The sequence below is a fragment of the Callospermophilus lateralis genome, chromosome 3 (assembly GCF_048772815.1).
Source record: "Callospermophilus lateralis isolate mCalLat2 chromosome 3, mCalLat2.hap1, whole genome shotgun sequence".
NCBI lineage: Eukaryota > Metazoa > Chordata > Mammalia > Rodentia > Sciuridae > Callospermophilus > Callospermophilus lateralis.
In genome coordinates, this window is record NC_135307.1 from 90,144,695 (window position 1) to 90,165,646 (window position 20,952).

Below are 20,952 nucleotides of genomic sequence, written 5' to 3' on the forward strand. Positions count from 1 at the left end.
CAAATATTAACTTTTCTGCTGCCAAGTGGAAACATATTGTTTATGTTCCATTATGGCAATTGAAAATGTAATAGCTAGAAATCAAAGGCTAAAGTTATGTTCTAGGTTAGGCATGTAGTCAATGGTATAGTGCTTGCCCAGAGTGCAAGGCCCCGGATTTGATCCCTGGCACTACAAAAATAAATAAATAAATAAATAAATAAATAAATAAATAGGCCTAAACATAAAATCTTAACATAAACCATGTGTAAAATTTTAACATTTAGTTATATTACAACAATATCCAAGTTCTTCAATATATTTCAAAGGAAACTTCAGAGTCCTGGCATAGAGCTTGAATATCTTGACTTAAGAACACCAGTAAAAGCTACAGAAAGGATACCTGGTCAGGGCATAAAAAGAAAACTTGGGACTTGATCCTTACATTTTAGAATATTTACATTTAGTCAGGAAAAAAGTATTTTTGTTATTCAGCAGCTATTATTAGCTCTGGGCTGCTGGAGTATGATTTGAAAAACCTTAGAGGAGAGCTGGGGATATAGCTCATTAAAAGAGCAAACAAATGTAGAAGGAAATAAACTCACTGTCTTCATGGAAGATTTAATTTGTTACATAGTAATATTTTTTGCAAGTGCTCTACCATGTGCTACACCCCCAGCCTTTTTTTAAATTTTGAGACAGGGTCTCCCTAAATGTAGGCTGTCCTGGAACTCATGATCCTCCTGCTTCAACCTCCAGGGTAGCTGAGCTACAGATTACTTGGTGATTTTAAGAGGAACTACTTAGGATGGGCAGATTTCAGTCTTGCATGTTCACTGATGTATCCCAAGTGCCTACAGCAGTATCTAGAATTTAGGAACTCAACAAATATTTGTTGAATAAACTTCTGATAGAATTAATGCTAGACCATTTTCCTTGAGGAAAGAGTTAAATAATGAGGCAGCACAGCATGCACAGACTATTCAAAGTCAGTTATAAAAACTCAGAAGGGAATCGTTTGAGAAAGTCCATCAGATACCTATAAAGTGCTTTTGATTCTTTTTTTTTTTTTTGTGGTGCTGGAGAGAATCTCAGGGTCTCACCCACACCAGGCAAGTGGTCTACCACTGGATCATACCTCCAGCCTCTGCTTTTGAATCTTTAATATGGGGGATGGGATCAGAAATTCTGCACTTATCGCAAATTACCAGCCACACTGAGAAAAGCTCCTCACAGAACATCTACTTTGTGGGTGGCATACATAAGATTAGATATTGCTTCCTTACTCTGCTTTATTATACTTATTGTTTTCTGATTGCCACCTTCCATGGATACTTCAGTTCAGATCTTACTGGACCATTACTTTTCTCTTGAAGTTTTGTCTTGCCCCTAAAGATGTTGCTCTAGAATGGTTTCCTTGTCTTTTTAGCTATTCTCTTTCTAGCTTCTTTGGTAGCTCTGCTGCTTTCTCCTATCACTTAAATATTCCTATTTCCCAGGTTTCTATTTCCAGCCCTCTTCTATTGTTACCCCTAATTCTAGTAATTCTAGGTATATAATTGTGCCTAAAAAATGGCATCTTCAATTATTCTTCCTAAATATATATGCCATATTTCTTATGATGGAATTTTTACTACAATGTTACATATTTTGTTCTTCATTTTATGAATGACTAAAATGTCTTTTCTTGAAATGCAATATTGCTCTTAATTTTGGATAGTCTTTACGTACTTCATTTTAAATTGAGATAATTCACATAAAATTTACCACTTTAAAGTATATAATTCCATGTTTTAAAAAAATTCACATAAAATTTACCACTTTAAAGTATATAATTCCATGTTTTAAAAAAATTCACATAAAATTTACCACTTTAAAGTATATAATTCCATGTTTTAAAAAAATTCACATAAAATTTACCACTTTAAAGTATATAATTCCATGTTTTAAAAAAATTCACATAAAATTTACCACTTTAAAGTATATAATTCCATGTTGTTTGCCAGGCACAGTGGCACATACCTGTAATCCCAGCAGCTCAGGAGGCTGAGATAGGAGGATCATGAGTTCAAAGACAGCCTCAGGAAAAATTAGGTACTAAACAACTCAATGAGACTGTGTCTCTAGATAAAATACAAAATATGGCTGGGAACGTGGCTCAGTGGTTATATAATTCCAGAACATTTTCATCACCTCAAAAAGAAACACTATATCTATTAGCAATAAGTCCCATTTCCTCCCCAAATCCCTAGGCAACCACTAATCTACTGTCTTCTTGGATTTACCTATTCTGGAAATTTCCATTCATTTTCACTTTCCCTATCTTGACCTTTCTGCCAGACATACTCTTAAGTAATGATGACCGGAGGAGTTGCCTTCCTACCATCCATTCATCCCTTCCCCGTTTCAGTTGCCCTTAAGGTTAGGTATGACTGACCTTACCTAAAGGAGAAAGCCTAAATTAGTCATCCAATCCACCTTAACTCTATGATTGGTTTAGGAGTAAGCCTATGACCTAACCCTCTACCACTGAGCCACAACCCCAGCCCTGACTTAACTTCTTGATGCAATCAGTGACGCTCAGAATGTGTGAGTGTGTGAGTGTGTGGGTTGCCCAAATCTTTTTTTTTTATTTTGTTTTAATATTTATTTTTTAGTTGTAGTTGGACACAATACCTTTATTTATTTATTTGTTTGTTTGTTTGTTTATTTATTATTTTTATATGGTGCTAAGGATCAAATTCAGGGCCTCGCACGTATTAGGTGAGCCCTTGCCCAAATCTTAAGTGTGCAGCGTATTGAACTTTTATATGTGTATTTACCTGTGTAACCACCATGCAGATCAAGTTGTAGAACATCACAATACTCCAGGTTCCTCATGCCTTCTCCTAGATAGTGGCTTCACTCCAAGAATAACCACTATTCTGACCCAAAGCTCAGTTTCGTTTTGTTCAATGATTGAGAAAGGAGTCATGGTCTCTCCTCCCCTGGTTTTGAGCAAATAGGCATATAGGTCTAGGAGTTTCAGAAAATCATCTGGCTACCTGAGTGAAGCCAGCCTAGAGAGCATGGACACATGGAAGAGAGCAGACATGAGAGGACTGCAGAGAAAAGAACCACAGCTGTGACAACAGTGAATCTTTATTGAAAAGTCAATAGAGTAAGTTATTTTATTGTATAAATGGTTTAAATTTAATCTTCCTTAACTTAGAATTTTTAACCTGCTTTAGACTCTTAGTTCTGTCTCTAATCTGGTATGTGCCCTTGGGCAACTTTTTTTTTGGCAGTACTAGGGGTTTAACCCAGGAATGCTCTACCTCTGAATTCTGACATAGTATTTTTTTGTGTTTTATTTTGACAGAAGGTCTTACTAAATTTTCTGACCTTGAACTTGGGGATCCTCTTGCCTTAGCCTCTGTTATTATGAGCATATATCACTGACTCAGCCTTACTTATTTTTTTTAGAGGGATGTGTTTCATCTTACTTAATTTTTTAAAAAATCTCAATTTTATCATCTCCAAAAAAAAATAAGAGAAAAATATCTTTCATATGTGGTTATCTTATGGAATATATACCTATATTCCATATATTTATATTCATAATACTACATTTTATAAAAACTATAAACATTCATAATACTATACCTTCCATCCATGTCAAATACTCAAGTGATAGAATTTTTAATAATAAACATTTCAACTGAATTGAGTCATCCAATAATGAAATAGGATCTCTTCTATGTAGTAAATCACCAATAACTACTAACAATAACTAATGGCTAGATAATCACCTTTTCAATGAGGTTTTAAAAGATGTTCCTGTGGGGATGTAGTTCAGTGGTGCACTACACATACACACAAAGGTTTTCCTGCATTGATGTGAGATAGACTAAGTCTGAGGTCCTTCATAACACTAAAAATCTGTGTAACATGTTGATTTGAATACTGCTCTGAGCAATGGTAAAAAATTGGAATAAAAAAATATATCTTTCAGCACAGAAATGGGTATAAAATGTCTGACTGAAATTAATGGTGCCTGGGGAGCATCTGAACAATTTTTGGTCCAGACTACTGCCTGATTCTAGAATCAAAATAAAACCAATTAAGATTAGAAAGAAAGAAAAAAAGCATTAATGGTGCATAAGAGAAATAATGTCAGTAGACAATGGAAACAACACTTTTTTGTTGTTGTACTAACAACAGCTCTGAGAATCTCTTCCCACAGAGTGCTTTACAGATTGCCTTAGGGAAAGCAGAGGTTGCAAGAAGGGTAGAAGATTACAGGATTAAATGATAAAGTTTAAAAAATAAAACAGAGCTGTAGAGAGAATGGAATGGCAAGGAGCACAGGCACCATGAGCATCTAAACTAATTTTTTTGCCTGACCTTATGCTTTCAGTGTCCCTATGTCTCAGAAACATAATTAGTTAACTCAAAAGCAGTATTTATTAGACATTTATATTTTGAATTCTCCACTTCTGAGTATTCCCTTCATTATCTTCTGCTGGGCCCAAAGATTTCAAAGCCATCCATTGAAGGCTTTACTTGTCTTCAAAGCTCATCAGTGCCTGCACTGTAAAGAAACAGACTGTGAGGCTGGAGAGCTAAGAATGTTTGGAACATATAAGCATTTGGTGAAGACCTTGCTTTTCTGAGTTCTAGACTCCCACACAAATCGACTAATCCTTACTCTAAATTAAGCCATATGAGTTGGCAATCTTTGCCATAGACAAGTTAATCAAGATTAAAGAAACCAACTTCAACCTTCTCTTCCCTTCCACCCTGTTCTCCTCAGAGAAAAGTGGGAGGCAGGACTGAAGAATTACTGGAAAGAGCAGGATGAACATCAAGCAAATTTTGATGTGGGGAAAGCTTGTTTTTGACATCCTACCCAAAATTCTATGTCCCAATGTTTTAAATTTCTATCATTGCCCTCCTGTGCCCACCACATGTACACTTGTACATAAACACAGAGAGTCCTCCTTCCTAATTTAATTCACATTAGATTCTTTTCAGCAAGGTATGAGGAAGAAAACTCAGATATCTGACACTAATCCATATTAAATTGTAAAAGAAAAAAAAAGCCCCTAATTCTCCCAGGCTTTTTTTGTTTGTTTGTTTATTTTTACTTTTAGAGGGAAATTTTATTAATCAAAATTAATCTCCAAATCATGAAATATAGAGAAAATAATTTTAAGCAGATAATTCTTAGCTTATATAAAACTCTACTATTTAAACCATTTACTTCTGTATCCCTAGATTGACACTAGAAGGGCTGATGGGAAAAGTCTACAATTCATAAAAATCTTTTGGGGGCTGGGGCAGTGGGCACTTATGGGCTTTCTGCTCTCCATTGAAATCCCATAGCTGTCCAATATGAGCCTGAGCCCACTGCTCATTACTGAACTGAGACCTTCAACGAGAAAGACTATGTCCAGAAGTGAGTGGACTGCCCAAATAGGGCAAAACCCACCTTAATTCCCAAATGGAATTGGACACTATGCTCTTGGGGAACAAGCTTTCACATCTCATAGGATTTGGGCGTCCCCTGCTGGAGAAGCAGGTTCTAGGTTCTCTATGTTAGGGGAAATTGGGACACATAGCCAAAATGTGACATACCAAAACAAGAATTTGCCCTTTTCAGGTGTGAGGTAGACATCGAGAAGCTGAGGTGCTAGAATAGTGGACACCCTCCCAATTCTTCCCAGTTATATATATATATTATTCCCATGCTATCAACTCCCAATCTCCATGACTGCCATAACTCCATACCTGCAAACTGTTGTAATATCTTACGCTCTTCTAGGTTATACTGAAGCTTTTCCAGCAACTCAAAATATCGGAAGAGTGAGTCTCTGGGCCAAACCACACGGTCATCCTGATCCATATCCATTAGCCCAGGTAGATTCTGGTGCACAAGAGTCTCCCAGTCCAACTTATCTGTAGGGAGGAATATTTCTTAAAAACATGCCTAGATTTCTGGAAGTTGGAAATGAGTTGTTTAAATCTCATGGTGTGGCTAGAAAGGTGGAGATGAAAGAGGAAACAGGAAGCATGGAGGGTAAAGGGCACATCACCAAAAGACTTCTGTTTTTTGGGTACTGGCGATTGAACCCACAATTGCTTTACCAAGCTACATCCTCAGCCCTTAAATATGTGTGTGTGTGTGTGTGTGTGTGTGTATACATATATATAAATTTCTAGACAAGCTCTCTTGCTAAGTTGCTACGGCTGGTCTCAAATCTGTAATCTTCCTGCCTCAGCCTTCTGAATCTTTGGAATTATAGGTGTACCCTCAAGCCTTAAAAAGACTACTTTGTACAATGAGTGAAAAGAGCCACAGCCACACTTATCCAAAGTGAAACAGAACTTCAAGGAAAATTAAAAAGTACAAAGAAAGTAATTAAGACCAGAAAATCAGACTGGTGGAGAAAATTGGAACACAGACACAGTGGAGAGCTCCTCTTAAGATTGTGATTTTTCATAGAGCAGTCTGAATTCAAATAGAAGAAACTCTTCTGCTCACCAATATTATCAGAATATCTGAATCCTGGAGACACAGAATAATAGGAGGAAGAAGAGGAGGCAGAGGAGGCAGATGGGTACTCTTTTTTGCGGGGAACGGATTTCTTTGTTTTTGATTTAGCCTTTGCCATATCTTCAGCAGCACGGCGCTCAGTCTGTGCCGGTTCTTCAGCAGCAACACTGGATTCAGTCTCTATGTGATCCCCTTCAGAAGTTTCAAAGTCCGAAGATACCTTTTGTTTACTGATTTTTCTGTATGTGAATTAAGAGATTTTATTGCTTCAAATGCATTTATGAGTTACGACTAGTTTATTCTAGTCCTGTCCCTGGCCACCCCTAAAGTGATGATTTAAAGCTTATGAAGTATGAACTACTCCCAAACTTAGCTTAGTCACTTTCAATCTCACTTATCCCTAATATATCCTTCTTACCTCTTCTCTTTCTTCTCACATTCAATCTATGAATAAATCCTCTTGGCCCTACCCTTAAAATACACCTTTTCTCACTAACTTACTGGTACTAGTACAACCCTAGTCTGTGTCATTTTCATCTTTTGTGAGAACAGATGCATTGCTGCGGATCTCTGCTCCTTCCCTTATTCCTTTACAGTTTACCATCAATATAACAACCTTGATAATCCTTTAATGTAAATAACTCCATGTCTCTCCTCTTTTCTGCTTCCCATTTCCCTTGAAGTTAAAGTCAAGTCCCTCCAGTGACCTCCCACAGCCCTAAAGATTCAGTTTCCCATCCCATCATCTCTCTGACCTCATCACTCTTTCCCCTGCCTATTCTGCTCCAGTAACAATGGCCTCCTTGCTGTTTTTCAAACAGCTTAATACCTCCGCACTAGTTGTTCCCTCTGCCACTAACACTCTTCCCATATATATTCCCAGGGAAATCTTCTCACCTCCTTTAAGTCTTTGTTCACATATTACCTTTTCAATTGAGGATACCTTGATTACCCTGTTTAAAAGTATAACCCATATGCAATTTTTAGCCTCTACTCCTAATTCCCTTTAACCTATTCTAATTTTAATGTTTCCATAATGCTTATCATAATTTTTAAAAAATATTTATTTTCAGTTATAAGTGGACACATATCTTTATTTTTATGTGGTGCTGAGGATCGAACCCAGTGTTTCACACATGGCAGGCGAGAGCTCTGCCTCTGAGCCACAATCCCAGCCCACTTAATATAATTTAACTTAATGTCGGTATGTTCATTGCTTATTATCTCTTTACCTCTACTAGTATATGAGTGCCATGAAAGCAGGCATTATTGTCTATTTTGGTCTCTGGCATGTCCCAAACACCTACTAAGTATTCAATAATTATTTGTTAATGGATGAATGAGTATCTTTTTTTCTATTCTGTTATTTTATTCACTGCTACACACTAAAGGTCTAAACAGTATCTGTTTCATTGAAGGTGTTTGCATCGGTTTCTTGTGGCTGCCAGGACAAATGACCACAAACTTGGTGGTTTAAAACAACAGAAATATATTCTCTTACAGTTCTGGAGACCCTAAGTCTGAAATCAAAGTGTTGGCAGTGCCACACTACCTCTAGAGGCTTTTGGAGGCAAAGTTCCTTGCCTCTTTTACCTCTAGGATCTACCTAGCATGCCTCAGCTTCCCTTGGCTTATGGCTGCATCATTCCAATCTTTAGTTCCATTTTTACCTCTCTTTCTCCTTTATGGGTCTGTGTTTTCTGTCTTTTATAAGGATCCTTGTCAATGAATTTAGGGCCCACCTGGAAAATCCAGGATAAACTCATCTCAAGAACCTTAAATTAATCATATCTTCAAAGACTTATTTTTTTTTTTGTACTGGTGATTGAACTTGGGGTGCTTAACCACTGAGCTACATCCTCAGTACTTATTTTATTTTTTATTTTGAGACAGGGTCTCACTAACTTGCTTGAAGCCTTGTTAAGTTTCTGGGGCTGGCCTTGAACTTGTGATCCTCCTGTCTCAGCCTCCCAAGTCGATGAGATTACAGGTTTGCACCACCATGCCCAGCCCATTTTTAAAAATAAGGTCACATTCACAAGGTTCTAGAGAGTTAGGATATGGACATATAATTTGGGGGGTCACCACTGAACTGATTAAAACTAATAGTTATTAAATAAATGGATGCTCTCTCTCAAAGTCAATCTTTTTTTAATATTCTTTTTTAGTTGTAAATGGACACAATATTTTGTTTATTTATTTTTATGTGGTACTGAAGATCAAACCCAGTGCCTGACATGTGCCAGGCAAATGCTCTACCACTGAGCCCCAGCCCCAGCCCTCTCCTCCTTCATGTGTTTCCATCCCAGCTCACATAAGTGCTCCTAACCTGGTATGTATTTTGTTATGGAATGACCTCAGTGCTTCAGGGGATAGGTTTTGTCTCCTGCAAAACAAATAACCAAAAAAACATAAACAAGAAAAAGGGTAGAGAAAACTATCCATAAGCATAGTGCAATAAGGGGAAAAGACAAGAATTCTTATCAGCAAGTGAAGAAAACCATATAGGGAGAAGAAATTGTGGCAAAGGGGTGAAAAAGAGTTGGGAAGCCCTCACAGTGGATGAAGAATTAGGCAAAATACTAGAACTGGGGAATTCTTAACTTTAGGAGCGAATCTTCTGTCATAAGGGGAAAAGTAGGGTCAAAGTTAAAGAGTGAAACCCAGGAATGAGGTCAGAGAGCCTTTGAGAGAAATAAAGTTGGGTCTGAAAACAGGGGAGCAGACCTCTGGATAATCTGCCGCTTGAATATGTCAGCTTTGTGCTGAACCTCCAGATGCGTCATTTCCTCGCTCAGCTCATTCCGGATATTCTGGAAATTAGTTACTGCCCCAAAGGGCCATTAGGAGTTGGGAGATGGTGGTGACTAAATCTGGAAAGAGGGCTTGGGTGGGAACAGACCATTCCAGGATCCAAGCCTTCCTGCTACACTGGGTTCTCTCTACCCACAATCCACCAACTCCAGTTATCAGACTAATTTCTTGCCAACCCCTTTCCCAACAAGTTGCACCTCCTTCATGCTTACCCATCATGGCTACTATGATATTTCTAAAGATAATGGAGCCAAGCAATAACCAAAGAATGACATAGATGCTGCTGAATACATGGCTGACTTCGGGAACCTTCCAGACATCCTGAAGTAGTGCATACCAATGATCCAAGGTGAAGAGAATGAACACTGTCACTACGGAATTCAACAGGTCCCTAAAAAAAATGGTGTGTGAATAATAGAAGCAAACATCTAAATCTCTCAGAAACTGTACAATTCTTATTTTTAAAGCAACAAAAATTTCTTCAGAGTTTGTTCTAACATATTAAAAGAATTTTTTAGCTAATCATTCTTCAGTTTGAAATTGTTTTATTAAATTTTCCTGGGGTTGGGGTTCTAGATCATTGGTAGAGACCTTCATAGAATGCTCAAGGGCCTGGATTCAATCTCCTGCACACATACACACAAGTTTCCTTTATCTTAAATAATACCCCTTATTATTCTATTAGTCCTGAAGCATAGTAAGTACTTGATAATAAATTTTCAAAAGATGAATGAGTTATCAACTAGATTTTTTTGTTGGTTTTTTTTTTTTTTTTTTTTGGTACTGGGGATTTAACCCAGGGATGCTTTACCACTGAGCTACATGCCCAGTATCCACCTCCCATTTTTTAATTTAAAAAATTTTTGAGACAGAGGAAATTGCTGAGGCTGGCCTAAAATTTATGATCCTCCTGCCAAAGTCTCTAGAGTCACAGATGAGTGCCACAGGCCTGGCACCAACAAGATTTTTTTAAACCTTCATTCTAATTGTTCTAACTCATTGGTATGAATTGATAGGCAAATAAATGGATGAACATGTGACATAAACATAGATGATCCCAAATAATTATCATGATTATATAAAAATAATAAAAAAATTATAAAACTGCTGGGCACAGTGTTGTATACCTGTAATCCCAGTAATTTGGGAGGCTGAGGCAGGAAGATTACAAGTTCAAGACCAGCCTGGGCAACTTAACTAAGTCTCAAAATTAAAAATAAAAAGAGCTGGAGTCGGGCACAGTGGATGTATACCTGTAATCCTAGCAGCTTGGGAGGATGAGGAAGGAGGAAACTTTTCTTGTTTTTCACAATAGCTTATACTTTTTGTATTACTGTGCTTTGGATGAGCTTCCTAGTGTCTAACCCAGATTCTCTCCCCTCACCCAGACTTCCCCAGTCCTGCATACGAGAAGAACACGTTGTACACCAGGTCTTGGCGAGTTGAACGGGTGTAATCCTCAAAGAAGTAGACACCAGTCACAGCAAAAATGTAGAAGAAGATGAGCAGCAACATCAAGAGGAAGGTCATGCTCTGAAGGCCATGACCTCAAGTCAGAGCTGGGCCAGACTAGGCTGATCTTCACCAACAGCCCAGTCAAGCCCACCTGGCCAGCCCACCCAAACCCTTACTTCCACTCCAGAACCCAGTCATCTCAAATTCACAGCAGTTTATCCCTGGTCCTTTCTCAACAAGTAACATTTCACAGGACCTTTTATTGCCTTATTTAACCCACCCAGACTTATTTCATATTAAATGTTAAACCCCCATCTACCTTGCCCCCTGCTTTAGCTGCAACAGTCAAATCACCTTGAGGGCCCTCACCAGGGCCAAAATAATAACTCGAATTTGACGGAATCGTGCAAAGAGTTTGAGAGACCTCAGCACCCGGCAGATCCTCAGCAGCTGGAGCCACACAGATTGACCTGATACCCCTCCCAACACCACAATTTCAGGAAGCAAAGACTGTAGGAAACAAGAATATGAGTAAAATATACCCAAAACCACCCAGGCACAGATGCATTCTTCATCCCATCCTCCTAATAGTTCCTATGTACTATCCTTAGAATAGCATTCTCAGGAGATTGATTCAGCCCTCCTATACTAAATCACTTAACTCTGCATTTCAACTCATTTAGATATAAAAAAGGGATAAAATTAGTGTTTATCTTCTTGAACTATTGTGAAGCACAAATGAGATAATACATGTAAAACATTAGTGTAGGCACTTGATAAGTACTTAGTAACTGGCAGGTGTTATTTCTGGGATTGATGTTGTGGTTAGATTCTACCTTGCTCCTAATACCAACAATTCTTGCAATTACTGACTTTTGGTTAGAAAAAAATATCAAAGAAGGAAATTAGGTAAATTTTTGTGTGTTTCTTTCTGTATTCTTGTTATTTTGACTTACCTAGACACATTCCTCAGCCCACTAACTAATCCTCAAGATATCTATCCTTACCAATATGGTAACAATAAAGTCAAATACATTCCAGGCATTCTTCCAGAAGAGGAAAAAGCTTGATAGCCACATAAGAAGGATCTCTAAGATGAAAACAAACAAGATAAACCACGCTGCCACCTCCAAAATCAGCTTCAATGACCACAGTTTGGCATTTGTGGATTCTAGCAATTCTGTGAGGATAAAACAAAGGAGGTATAAAAATTAAGAAAGTAGGAAGTTGGGGCTGGGGATGTGGCTCAAGCGGTAGCGCGCTCGCCTGGTATGCGTGCGGCCCAGGTTCAATCCTCAGCACCACATACAAAACAAAGATGTTGTGTCCGCCGATAACAAAAATAAATAAATACATATTTTTTTTTAAAAAGTAGGAAGTTGAATAATGGAAAATAATCACTTATAAACCACAGTTTTGTCCACTATTATTCCATTTTTCTTTGAGTTTCCTGTCTTATCACTGTTGCTTCAACCTACAAAATTCAGGGACATACAGCAATGACCATAAAAAACAGCCACAATTCATTTCCTGTTAATATCTAACAACTACAAATCACTTCCCACCCATTCTGGGATCACACAACCATTAAGAGATTCCTCCCCTTTACCACTTCTACCCACACCCCCTGTACTGTTATTAAATAAGTCCCAGAGTTCACAAGAAAGCATTGGGTCTTTTTTTTTAAGAGAGAGAGAGAGAGAGAGAGAGAATTTTATTATTTATTTTTTAGTTTTCGGCGGACACAACATCTTTGTATGTGGTGCTGAGGATCGAACCCGGGCCGCATGCATGCCAGGCGAGCGCGCTACCGCATGAGCCACATCCCCAGCCCCAGCATTGGGTCTTAATAGAATGAAAACATAGGCTCATGATATATAAAATATTTCATAAAGGATGTACACACAACAAATCAGATTCATAGTTATATTCATGTTCATTGTGTTATAAAATAAAATCATCACTAGGCAGGGGTATCAAGGAGTTCCCCCAAAAGGGAGGTGGACCTCAACTCAGGCAATGAGAATCCTTGGATTCTTAATATCATCACATAAAGGAATTTTATAAAAGGTCTAAGTAAGGAACAGACTGAGGATATTGAAAGAAATATACACTCTGAGAGGGTAGAGTATGGGCACAGGAGAGGAATGCCCTAGCCATATCTCAGGTAGGCACATTTATATATGATAATAAGATGAATAGTACAGAGACATGATCTAAGAGATTGTTTTTAGTTCTCTCCTGTGTTGGTTAACTGGACATGTTGACCATTACCAGAATGGGGGTCATTTGCTGAATAGTGGAATAACAGCAATACCGGGATTATTTATTTTTCTTGTCTTTGATACATTCTGCTTTGGAACATGATACTACATAGGTGTACCTGTGGATAAGGTCTAATAACTGATTGAACAGTGCTGTTTATGATTAAGATATGAAAGGGACTTCTAAATCTAGATTTTTAATCCAGGGTCACTCTTCTCATGTATCCTTTCTATCTATCCTTATGTCCTCAAAATTACTTGGCCCTTTATTTTTGAGCTTTCTTTTCCTTCTTCTCTACCAAAAAATTATTTTTTCTGCAAAGCAAATTGAACCCTATGCTTCCTCTCTAGAACCTCATTATTTGCTAAATGCTGTCCCTTTAACTTTTAACTTTTAATCTTTTAACTTTCTCCATCACTTTTTATACATCTAATGAATGTATACTATGCACTAGAAAAAAGTAAGGTCAAAATAAGCTAAATAAACATCAATATTATGGTGTTATTGCTTTACTGTTACCTGATCTTGGATTGGATCAAGATAAAAAGAAAGGAACCATACAGTCAACTCTCTGGAATGGGTTGGTTAAAAACTATGGGAGTCATACTATACTTATCCTAATGCTTCTTTAGGATATGTGCTTCTTGAAAATTTTCTTTTACATAAAATGTTCCTCCAGGGGCTGGGGATATAACTCAGTGTTAGAGTGCTTGCCTAACATGTGAGGTACTGGGTTCAATCCTCAGCACCACATAAAAATAAATAAAATAAAGGTATTGTGTCCATCTACAACTAAAATAATTTTTTAAAAAATGTTCCTCCAGGGCCTGGGGATATGGCTCAAGCAGTAGTGCGCTCGCCTGGCATGCGTGCAGCCCGGGTTCGATCCTCAGCACCACATACAAAGATGTTGTGTCCGCCAAAAACTAAAAAATAAATATTAAAAAAAAATTCTCTCTCTCTCTCTCTCTTTAAAAAAAAAAAAAAAATGTTCCTCCAGAGCTGGGGCTGTAGCTCAATGGCAGAGTGCTTGCCTAGCATGTGTGAGGCACTGGGTTCAAGTCTCAGCACCACATAAAATCAATAAATAAAGGTATTGTGTCCATCTACAACTAAAAAAAATTTTTTTAAATGTTCCTCCAATTCTGAGGTAGTGTTTCACTTTTAACACCTCTGAAATTAGAATGCATCTTAAAAATCAATGATGTGTCCCAGAATTTTTATTTCTTAGTGCATCTCACTATTGATGGCAGCTTAGATTCAATAAAAGAACAGTATTTTATCAATAACAATAAGTTCTGGATCTCAGAAACATGAGATTATAGTATTAAAAGTAGCTGAAAACCACATTTGTGACTGGGAAATTGATTACTATAATTTTTGTTTAGTTTTTGCCTTCACAAAACAGGAAACCAAAGAGAGCAATGAAACAGTGTAAAGTAAAAGTCTTGGAAAGAGGAATCTGAAGATTTGAGTATGGAAGTACAAATTAAAGAAGCTGGGAAAAGAGCTGATTTTTTTTTTTTTTTTTTTTTTTAGTTATTGGCGGACACAACATCTTTGTATGTGGTGCTGAGGATCGAACCTGGGTCGCACGCATGCCAGGCGAGCGCTACTGCTTGAGCCACATCCCCAGCCCAAGCTGATATTTTTTTAAGAAGCTAAATGAACAGGCGCCAGCCTGGTGTAGTGGTACACTTTTGTAATCCTTGCTACTCAGGAAGCTAAGCAAGAGGATCACAAGTTCAAGGCCAGCCTCAGCTATTTACTTATTTGTTTATTTATTTATTTTAGTAGTTGATAGACCTTTATTTTATATATGTATTTATATGTGGTGCTGAGAATTGAACCCAATGCAAGTGTGCTACCACTGAGCCACAGCTCCAGCCCCCAGCCTCAGCAATTTAGTGAGGCCCTGTCTCAAAAAAAAATAATAATAATAATAGATTTTCTAAAATATCTTTATTTTATTTTTATGCGGTGCTGAGGATAGAACCCAGTGCCTCATGCATGCCAGGCGAGCACGCTACCACTTGAGCCACATCCCAAGCCCCAAAAGGTCCAGGGACAGGGGTTGAGGCTGTGGCTCAGAGGTAGAGCGCTCGCCTAGCAGGTGAGATGGCCTGTTCCATCCTCAGCACCATATAAAAATAAAGAAAATAACTATACTGTGTCTAGTTACAACTAAAAAAATAATAATAATAAAAGGACTGGGGATATATCTCAGTGGTAGAGCACCCTAGGTTTAATCCTCAATTAAAAAAAAAAAAAAAAAAAAGAAGAAAAAAGAAGCAGTAGCAGCAGCAGCAGCTAAATGAACCCAAGGAAGTTTAGAGGAAGAAATTCTAGGAATTGCCTAAGCAAAACAGAGTGTGCAAAAATGACTGCCTCCAACTCCACGTCAACCAATGAAAATGTATATACTATCTGAAATGAAAATGTAACTTGAAAAAATTTTCAGCCTGCTGGGCACAGCAGCACATACCTATAATCCCAGTGGCTTAGGAAGCTGAGGCAGGAGGATTGCAAATTCAAAGCCAGCCTCAGGACTTTATTTAGGCCTTAAGCTATTCAGTGAGACCCTGTCTCTAAATAAAATATTTTAAAAAGGGTTGGGGATGTGGCTCAGTGGTTAAGTACCCCCAAGTTCAATCCTTGGTAACCAAAACAAACAAACAAACAAACAAACAGCCTGCCTTAACAATGCAAAGGAATCTTATTGGGAATAGAGCTGAGGAGCCCAGCACAGAGCAGCCAGGAATTTTAGTCACTGCTGTGAGTTAAAAGTGAAGATCTACATTTGAATATTCTTCTCTTGGGATGACAGAAGGCAGTAGCTTTATCAAGCAAGTCAGGCATATGTATATGATTCTATGGTAGAGTTTCAATATTGAGAGTTGTCTATTGCCGCTTCCTAATCTAGCACATAGAATATCAGGTAAATTCACATTGGTTGCAAGAGAAGTTCAACATTGCCAAAGAGAGGAGCACACCATAATTTGTATATATGTTCCACAAACGTCAACAGTAAGAGTTGCAAATGATGAGTTCAAATAATGCTTACAATTCCACTGTAGAAATAAGCCTTTGGGTTTTTTTTTTTTTCTAATTTTTTTTTATTGATACATTATAGTTGTACTTAATAGTGGGATTTGTTGTTACATTTTCATACTTGCACACAATATAACAATATCATTCCGCAGTGTTTCTTCTTTCTCTCATTTAGTTTTATACAAAGGGCTATAATAAAATACTAGTATTGATTTGGCCAAGTTACATGATTTGAAAATAAGACTGGTAAAATCCTGCCAAGCACAGTGACACATGCCTCTAAACTCAGCTATATGGAGGCTGAGGCAGGAGGACTGTAAGTTCAAGGCCAGCCTTGGCAATTTAGCAAGACCCTGTCTCAGAATGTAGCTCAGTGGTAGAGAGTCTCTAGATTCAATCCCCCCATCCAACAAAACAAAACAAAAACTAGTAAAATCTTTAGAACATAAGAAATGTCATTGAGTTAGAACAATAGGACTTAAAGGACTTTTGCAGAAGGGCAGAATTGCCTTCCATAATAATACATATATAATAAATAATAATAATATATATATATATATATATATCCCTGATTAATCTTATATTCCTTAATGCCTTAATTATCTGGTTTCTATTACTTTCCCTAAATCTTCTGACCTAGTTAAGTTTTTCAAGTTAACAATACTTTTCTTACAGCTAGCATATGGGAATTATCCTGTAATATTTTAATTATTTTACAGATACTAAGATTCTTTCCTTTTTTTTTGGTACCAGGAATTGAATTCAGGGGAACTCTGCCACTGAGCCACATCCCCAGCCCTATTTTGTTATTTTATTTAGAAACAGGGTCTCACTGAGTTGCTTAGTCCCTCGCTTTTTGCTAAGGCTGGCTTTGAACTTGCAATCCTGTCTCAGCCTCCCAGATTCTTTTCACTCCAAACTACCATATACTTTTAAGCATCCCTTCACAGAAGGCACTCATTTTTGTAATTGGTTAGCTTTCTTTTTCTAGTTATGGGTATAGGAACATATGTTTGATATAACAACCGGTATTCAGAATTTCAGGCTGAATTCAAGGAAAAAATTTCAGGGCCAGATACCTGGGTTTGAAAGTAAGCTCCACCAGCTTCTAGATGAATGACCTTGAAAGTTTTATCTTTCTGCATCTCAGGATTTTTTTCAACTAGAAAGCATTTTCAAACAAGTTTGCAAACCCCTAAAAATTCTTTTTTGTTACATGACAGTACCTTGGGAATTCTTGAAGATGTTCCAGAGTTTAGTGATTTTAAAGGTGTTATGGGCTCTACTTTAATTCCCATATTTATTCTTTAGTAACTAAATACATTCCCCTCTAAAACAGAACCATCCGAGGAACATCAAATGTTCTGATTGATATACCTGGCAGTTAAAGAAGATCAGAACACACTTAATCACCCTGAACAACACAAACTGTATAGATTTTGACACTTATATAGTTTAAAATTTTCATTGTTTTTAGGGACATTTTAGCTAATGATATCCACAATTAAGTAAGGAACACTGATGCCGAAAAGTACAACTTTAAGAAGAGCATAAGAGGGCTGGAGTTGTGGTTCAGTGGCAGAGTGCTTGCCTTGCAATGTGAGGCACTAGATTTGATCCTCAGCACCACATAAAAACAAATAAACAAAATAAAGATAAGAAGAGCTTAAGAGCCAGGTGCAGTGATGCACACCTGTCATCCCAGCACCAGGGAAGGCTGAGGCAAGATGATTGCAAGTTCAAAGCCAGCCTCAGCAACTTAAGGAAGCCCTAGGCAATTTATTGAGACCCTCTCTCAAAATAGCAAATAAGCTGAGAGTGGCTCACAGCCTGTAATCTCAGTGGCTCAAGAGGCTGAGGCAGGAGGATCGTGAGTTCAAAGCTGGCCTCAGCAACTTAGTAAGACCCTGTCTCTAAATAAAACATTAAAAAAGGGCTGGGGATGTGGGTCAGTGATTAAGTGTCCCTGGATACCATGAAAGAAAAAAGAAAATAATTCTGCAAGTTTATGTCATGATGATGTTCATTAGATTCCATAAAGTGCACTCACACGATGAAAAATTTTATACAGCACATCAAGCTGTCTCTAAAACTTTAAACATCAATGTCAAAAAAACTGTAATGATGCTACATTTATTTTCTAATTGGAAATAAGGATTATCCATGGTGGCAATGTATTATTTTCAGAGTAAGAATTGTAAATGAGCCAAATCTTTTCTTTTTTCTCTCTCATTATTTATTTATTTGTCTGTTTGTTTATTTATTTATTTATTTGGTACTGGAGATTGAACTCAAGGGCACTCAACCACTGAGCCACATCCCCAGGCCTATTTTGTATTTTATTTAGACAGGGTCTCACTGAGTTGCTGAGTGCCTAGCCATTGCTGAGGCTGGCTTTGAACTTGCGATCTTCCTAACTCAGCCTCCTGGCACACTGGGATTACAGGTGTGCACCACCACGCCCTAGCTCTCTCTCATCATTTAGAAACAAAATATGAAAATTATTTTTAAAAGTAAGCCAATTGCCAGGTGTTTTGTTCCCACCTCCAGTTCATTGTGGATTTGTCACATTACTACATATTACACCCTACCTTTAAGTGTCAAGACTACCCTGTGTCTACTACTAGTACCCTGAGAACCTAGTACCCTGAGAACCCTCCAAATATTTCTAGATCTTAGCAGTTCTACAAAATCTATTCCAGAGGGCTTATTAGAATTGTCCCTATCCCTATCACAATTCAAACAATGTTTTAAAAGGTAAAATGATCAATTTAAAAGAAAATACCTCCCACCCACTTCCTCTTTCAGTATCAGTTCTCACCTATTTCAACCATTAGTACGATTGTATTCAGGAAGATGAGGAAGATGATGAAATTTGTGAAGAGAGAACCTATTTTCTCTTAAGGAAACATAAAACGGAGTTCTTTCAGATTTACGGAACTGAAATAATGACAGCAAGAACATAAGATACAGCATGAGGACCTGGGTAGGGATATATAAATATATATATAGATACCGTTAGATACAATGAAAATGGTATTTCGGGTCGGGAAAAAGAAATCATACACAGATGGCAAATTATCATGCATAAAAAACAGAGACATAAAGGATACTCTCAAGAACCCATCCAGCCCACAAGGAAAGAGGTGGCCTCTGACTGCAGCGCACACGCAATCTGCTCAACATTCGCTGGGCATGTGAAATTCGTCCTACATGTCGAGGCTTTATGGATATTCGCACTAGCTGATGCTGATCTCCCAGCAAAAGTTTCTTCTGAAGGGAAGGATCTATAACAAAAATGTTAAAAGGGATAGCACATGCCTCTAGTCCCAGTTACTTGAAGTTGAAACGTGAGGATCTTGAGTCCAGGAGTTAAAGGCCAACCAGCAAGAGTCTATCCAAAAAAGGGGAGTGGACAAACATAAAGGAAATTCTTTGGGGTTATGAAAAGGAGGGTTGGACGTAGGGAGATTGATCGGAAAATGGGTTTTATAGTACAAGGACTTGCCTTGCAGTTGCTCCTTCTCACAGCAAATAAAAATCTTGTTAGTTTGGGGTGAGAATTAACATATGCCTAAGACCAACACTAACCATGCCCAAGAATAAAAGCAGCAGGTTCAACTCAAAGTGTTTTTGGCGAGAAACTTTTCAAAGCTAGTCAAAGCTAATAGTCTAAAAGGGAGTGACATGGGCTCTACTTCTAGATTCAAAGTTTTATTTATACAACCCTTGATAATTTATCAAGTGTAGCCTCCAAATCAGCAACGAAACAAACTTCCCTTAATTTTCTACCCTTAAATTTCTCTGCTTCCTACTCTGGAGAATGAAGACAGGAGTCTTAAACTAAGTGTAATGAAGAAATAGCTGACCAAGTATCTCCCGGAGAGTGTGCCGAGGCACAGCTTGGCTCAAGCCTTGCAAATGCTCTATGAGAGAGAAAGTATCGATGAGACGCCAGCGAATGGCATCTGCTCTGGGCAGTTGCATGTGCCCTGCTTGGTAATCAGTAGCCATGTCTGTTAAGAAAACAGAAGAATCAAGGGTTATTTCATTCTAGAAGTTGCACCAGTAATAGACGGTTTTTGCTCCTCTTCTTTACCCTCTTTGCCTTTAAGAGATCTTAACAAGCTCAAATCTAGGAACTACCAACAGTGAGAACAAATTCACTAAGACTCATGGTTTGTTTTAAACAAAAGAGAATAAAAGTCGTCAGAGATACTGCGTAGTCAACCAGGTGTCCAGACAACTTCGTTTTCTGACAACATTTCTAATAAAAAACTTGTCTAAATTTATTCAGTTAAAAAAAAAAAAAAAAAAAAAAAAAAGCAGCAGCCACCAGGGCAGGGACCCTCAGGATGAACAAAGTATCCAGGACCCTTCCCGACCTGAGGGACTCAGGCAATGAGGTGGAGCAGAGTGAGGGCGTAGGTGGTTGCTCCCCCCCAAAATAAATAAATAAATAAATAAAAAGGATGAGGAATTGGACAATGCAACAATCTGACGTCTTGAAAATGTGTCCTGCCGCCTGTGTCCACTCCAACGGTCCCTTAGGGGCCAGCTCTTTCTCTCAATTCCCGCTGCTGGGCCTCACCTCAACCCAGGCTCCCTTCCGCCCACTCAACCCGGAATTCACTCCCAGGCCTCCGGCTCCTGAGCCCTCAGAACTTGGTTCCCCCACGAAGGACCCTCTCCGGGCCGAGCCCCAGACTCGCTGCGCCGCCTTTCCTGCAGACCCCCAAGATCCTGCCCGCCCCGGGCCCCGCCCCTGCCGCTGTGCTTGCAGCCTCGGCCCCGCCCCGCGCTCCAGCCACTCGGCAGTTACCAGCTGGTCCCGCCCGCTCGACGCAGAC

General features: G+C 38.3%; 1 protein-coding gene across 2 annotated transcripts; it reads right to left on the minus strand.

The window, feature by feature from the left end:
* Positions 1-4,520: 4,520 nt before the first annotated feature.
* Catsper2 (cation channel sperm associated 2) lies at positions 4,521-20,815 on the minus strand. 2 transcript variants are annotated; one of them, XM_076848513.2, is made up of 13 exons: positions 20,694-20,815; positions 19,972-20,118; positions 19,216-19,389; positions 18,924-18,992; positions 11,794-11,966; positions 11,141-11,296; positions 10,740-10,864; positions 9,544-9,722; positions 9,245-9,344; positions 8,847-8,903; positions 6,506-6,756; positions 5,752-5,919; positions 4,521-4,552 (listed from the first exon to the last, which is right to left on the minus strand). In XM_076848513.2, exons 2-13 carry the CDS (start codon positions 20,114-20,116, stop codon positions 4,521-4,523), a joined length of 1,629 nt encoding a protein of 542 aa, XP_076704628.2. In that variant the 5' UTR covers positions 20,117-20,118; positions 20,694-20,815. The 2 variants fall into 2 exon arrangements, with proteins under 2 accessions (XP_076704628.2, XP_076704629.2); XM_076848514.2 differs by lacking the exon at positions 20,694-20,815 and having other exon boundaries at positions 19,972-20,260.
* Positions 20,816-20,952: the final 137 nt, after the last annotated feature.

Excerpts from the sequence above, each read along its gene's own strand:
- Catsper2 (XM_076848513.2), bottom strand. The coding sequence starts at position 20,116 with ATGGCTACTGATTACCAAGCAGGGCACATGCAACTGCCCAGAGCAGAT. Across the intron at positions 18,993-19,215 it reads GGCTGGATGGGTTCTTGAGA|GTTCTCTCTTCACAAATTTC; the intron begins GTATCCTTTATG and ends AAGAGAAAATAG. Across the intron at positions 9,723-10,739 it reads GTGTACAACGTGTTCTTCTC|GGACCTGTTGAATTCCGTAG; the intron begins GTATGCAGGACT and ends CATTTTTTTTAG.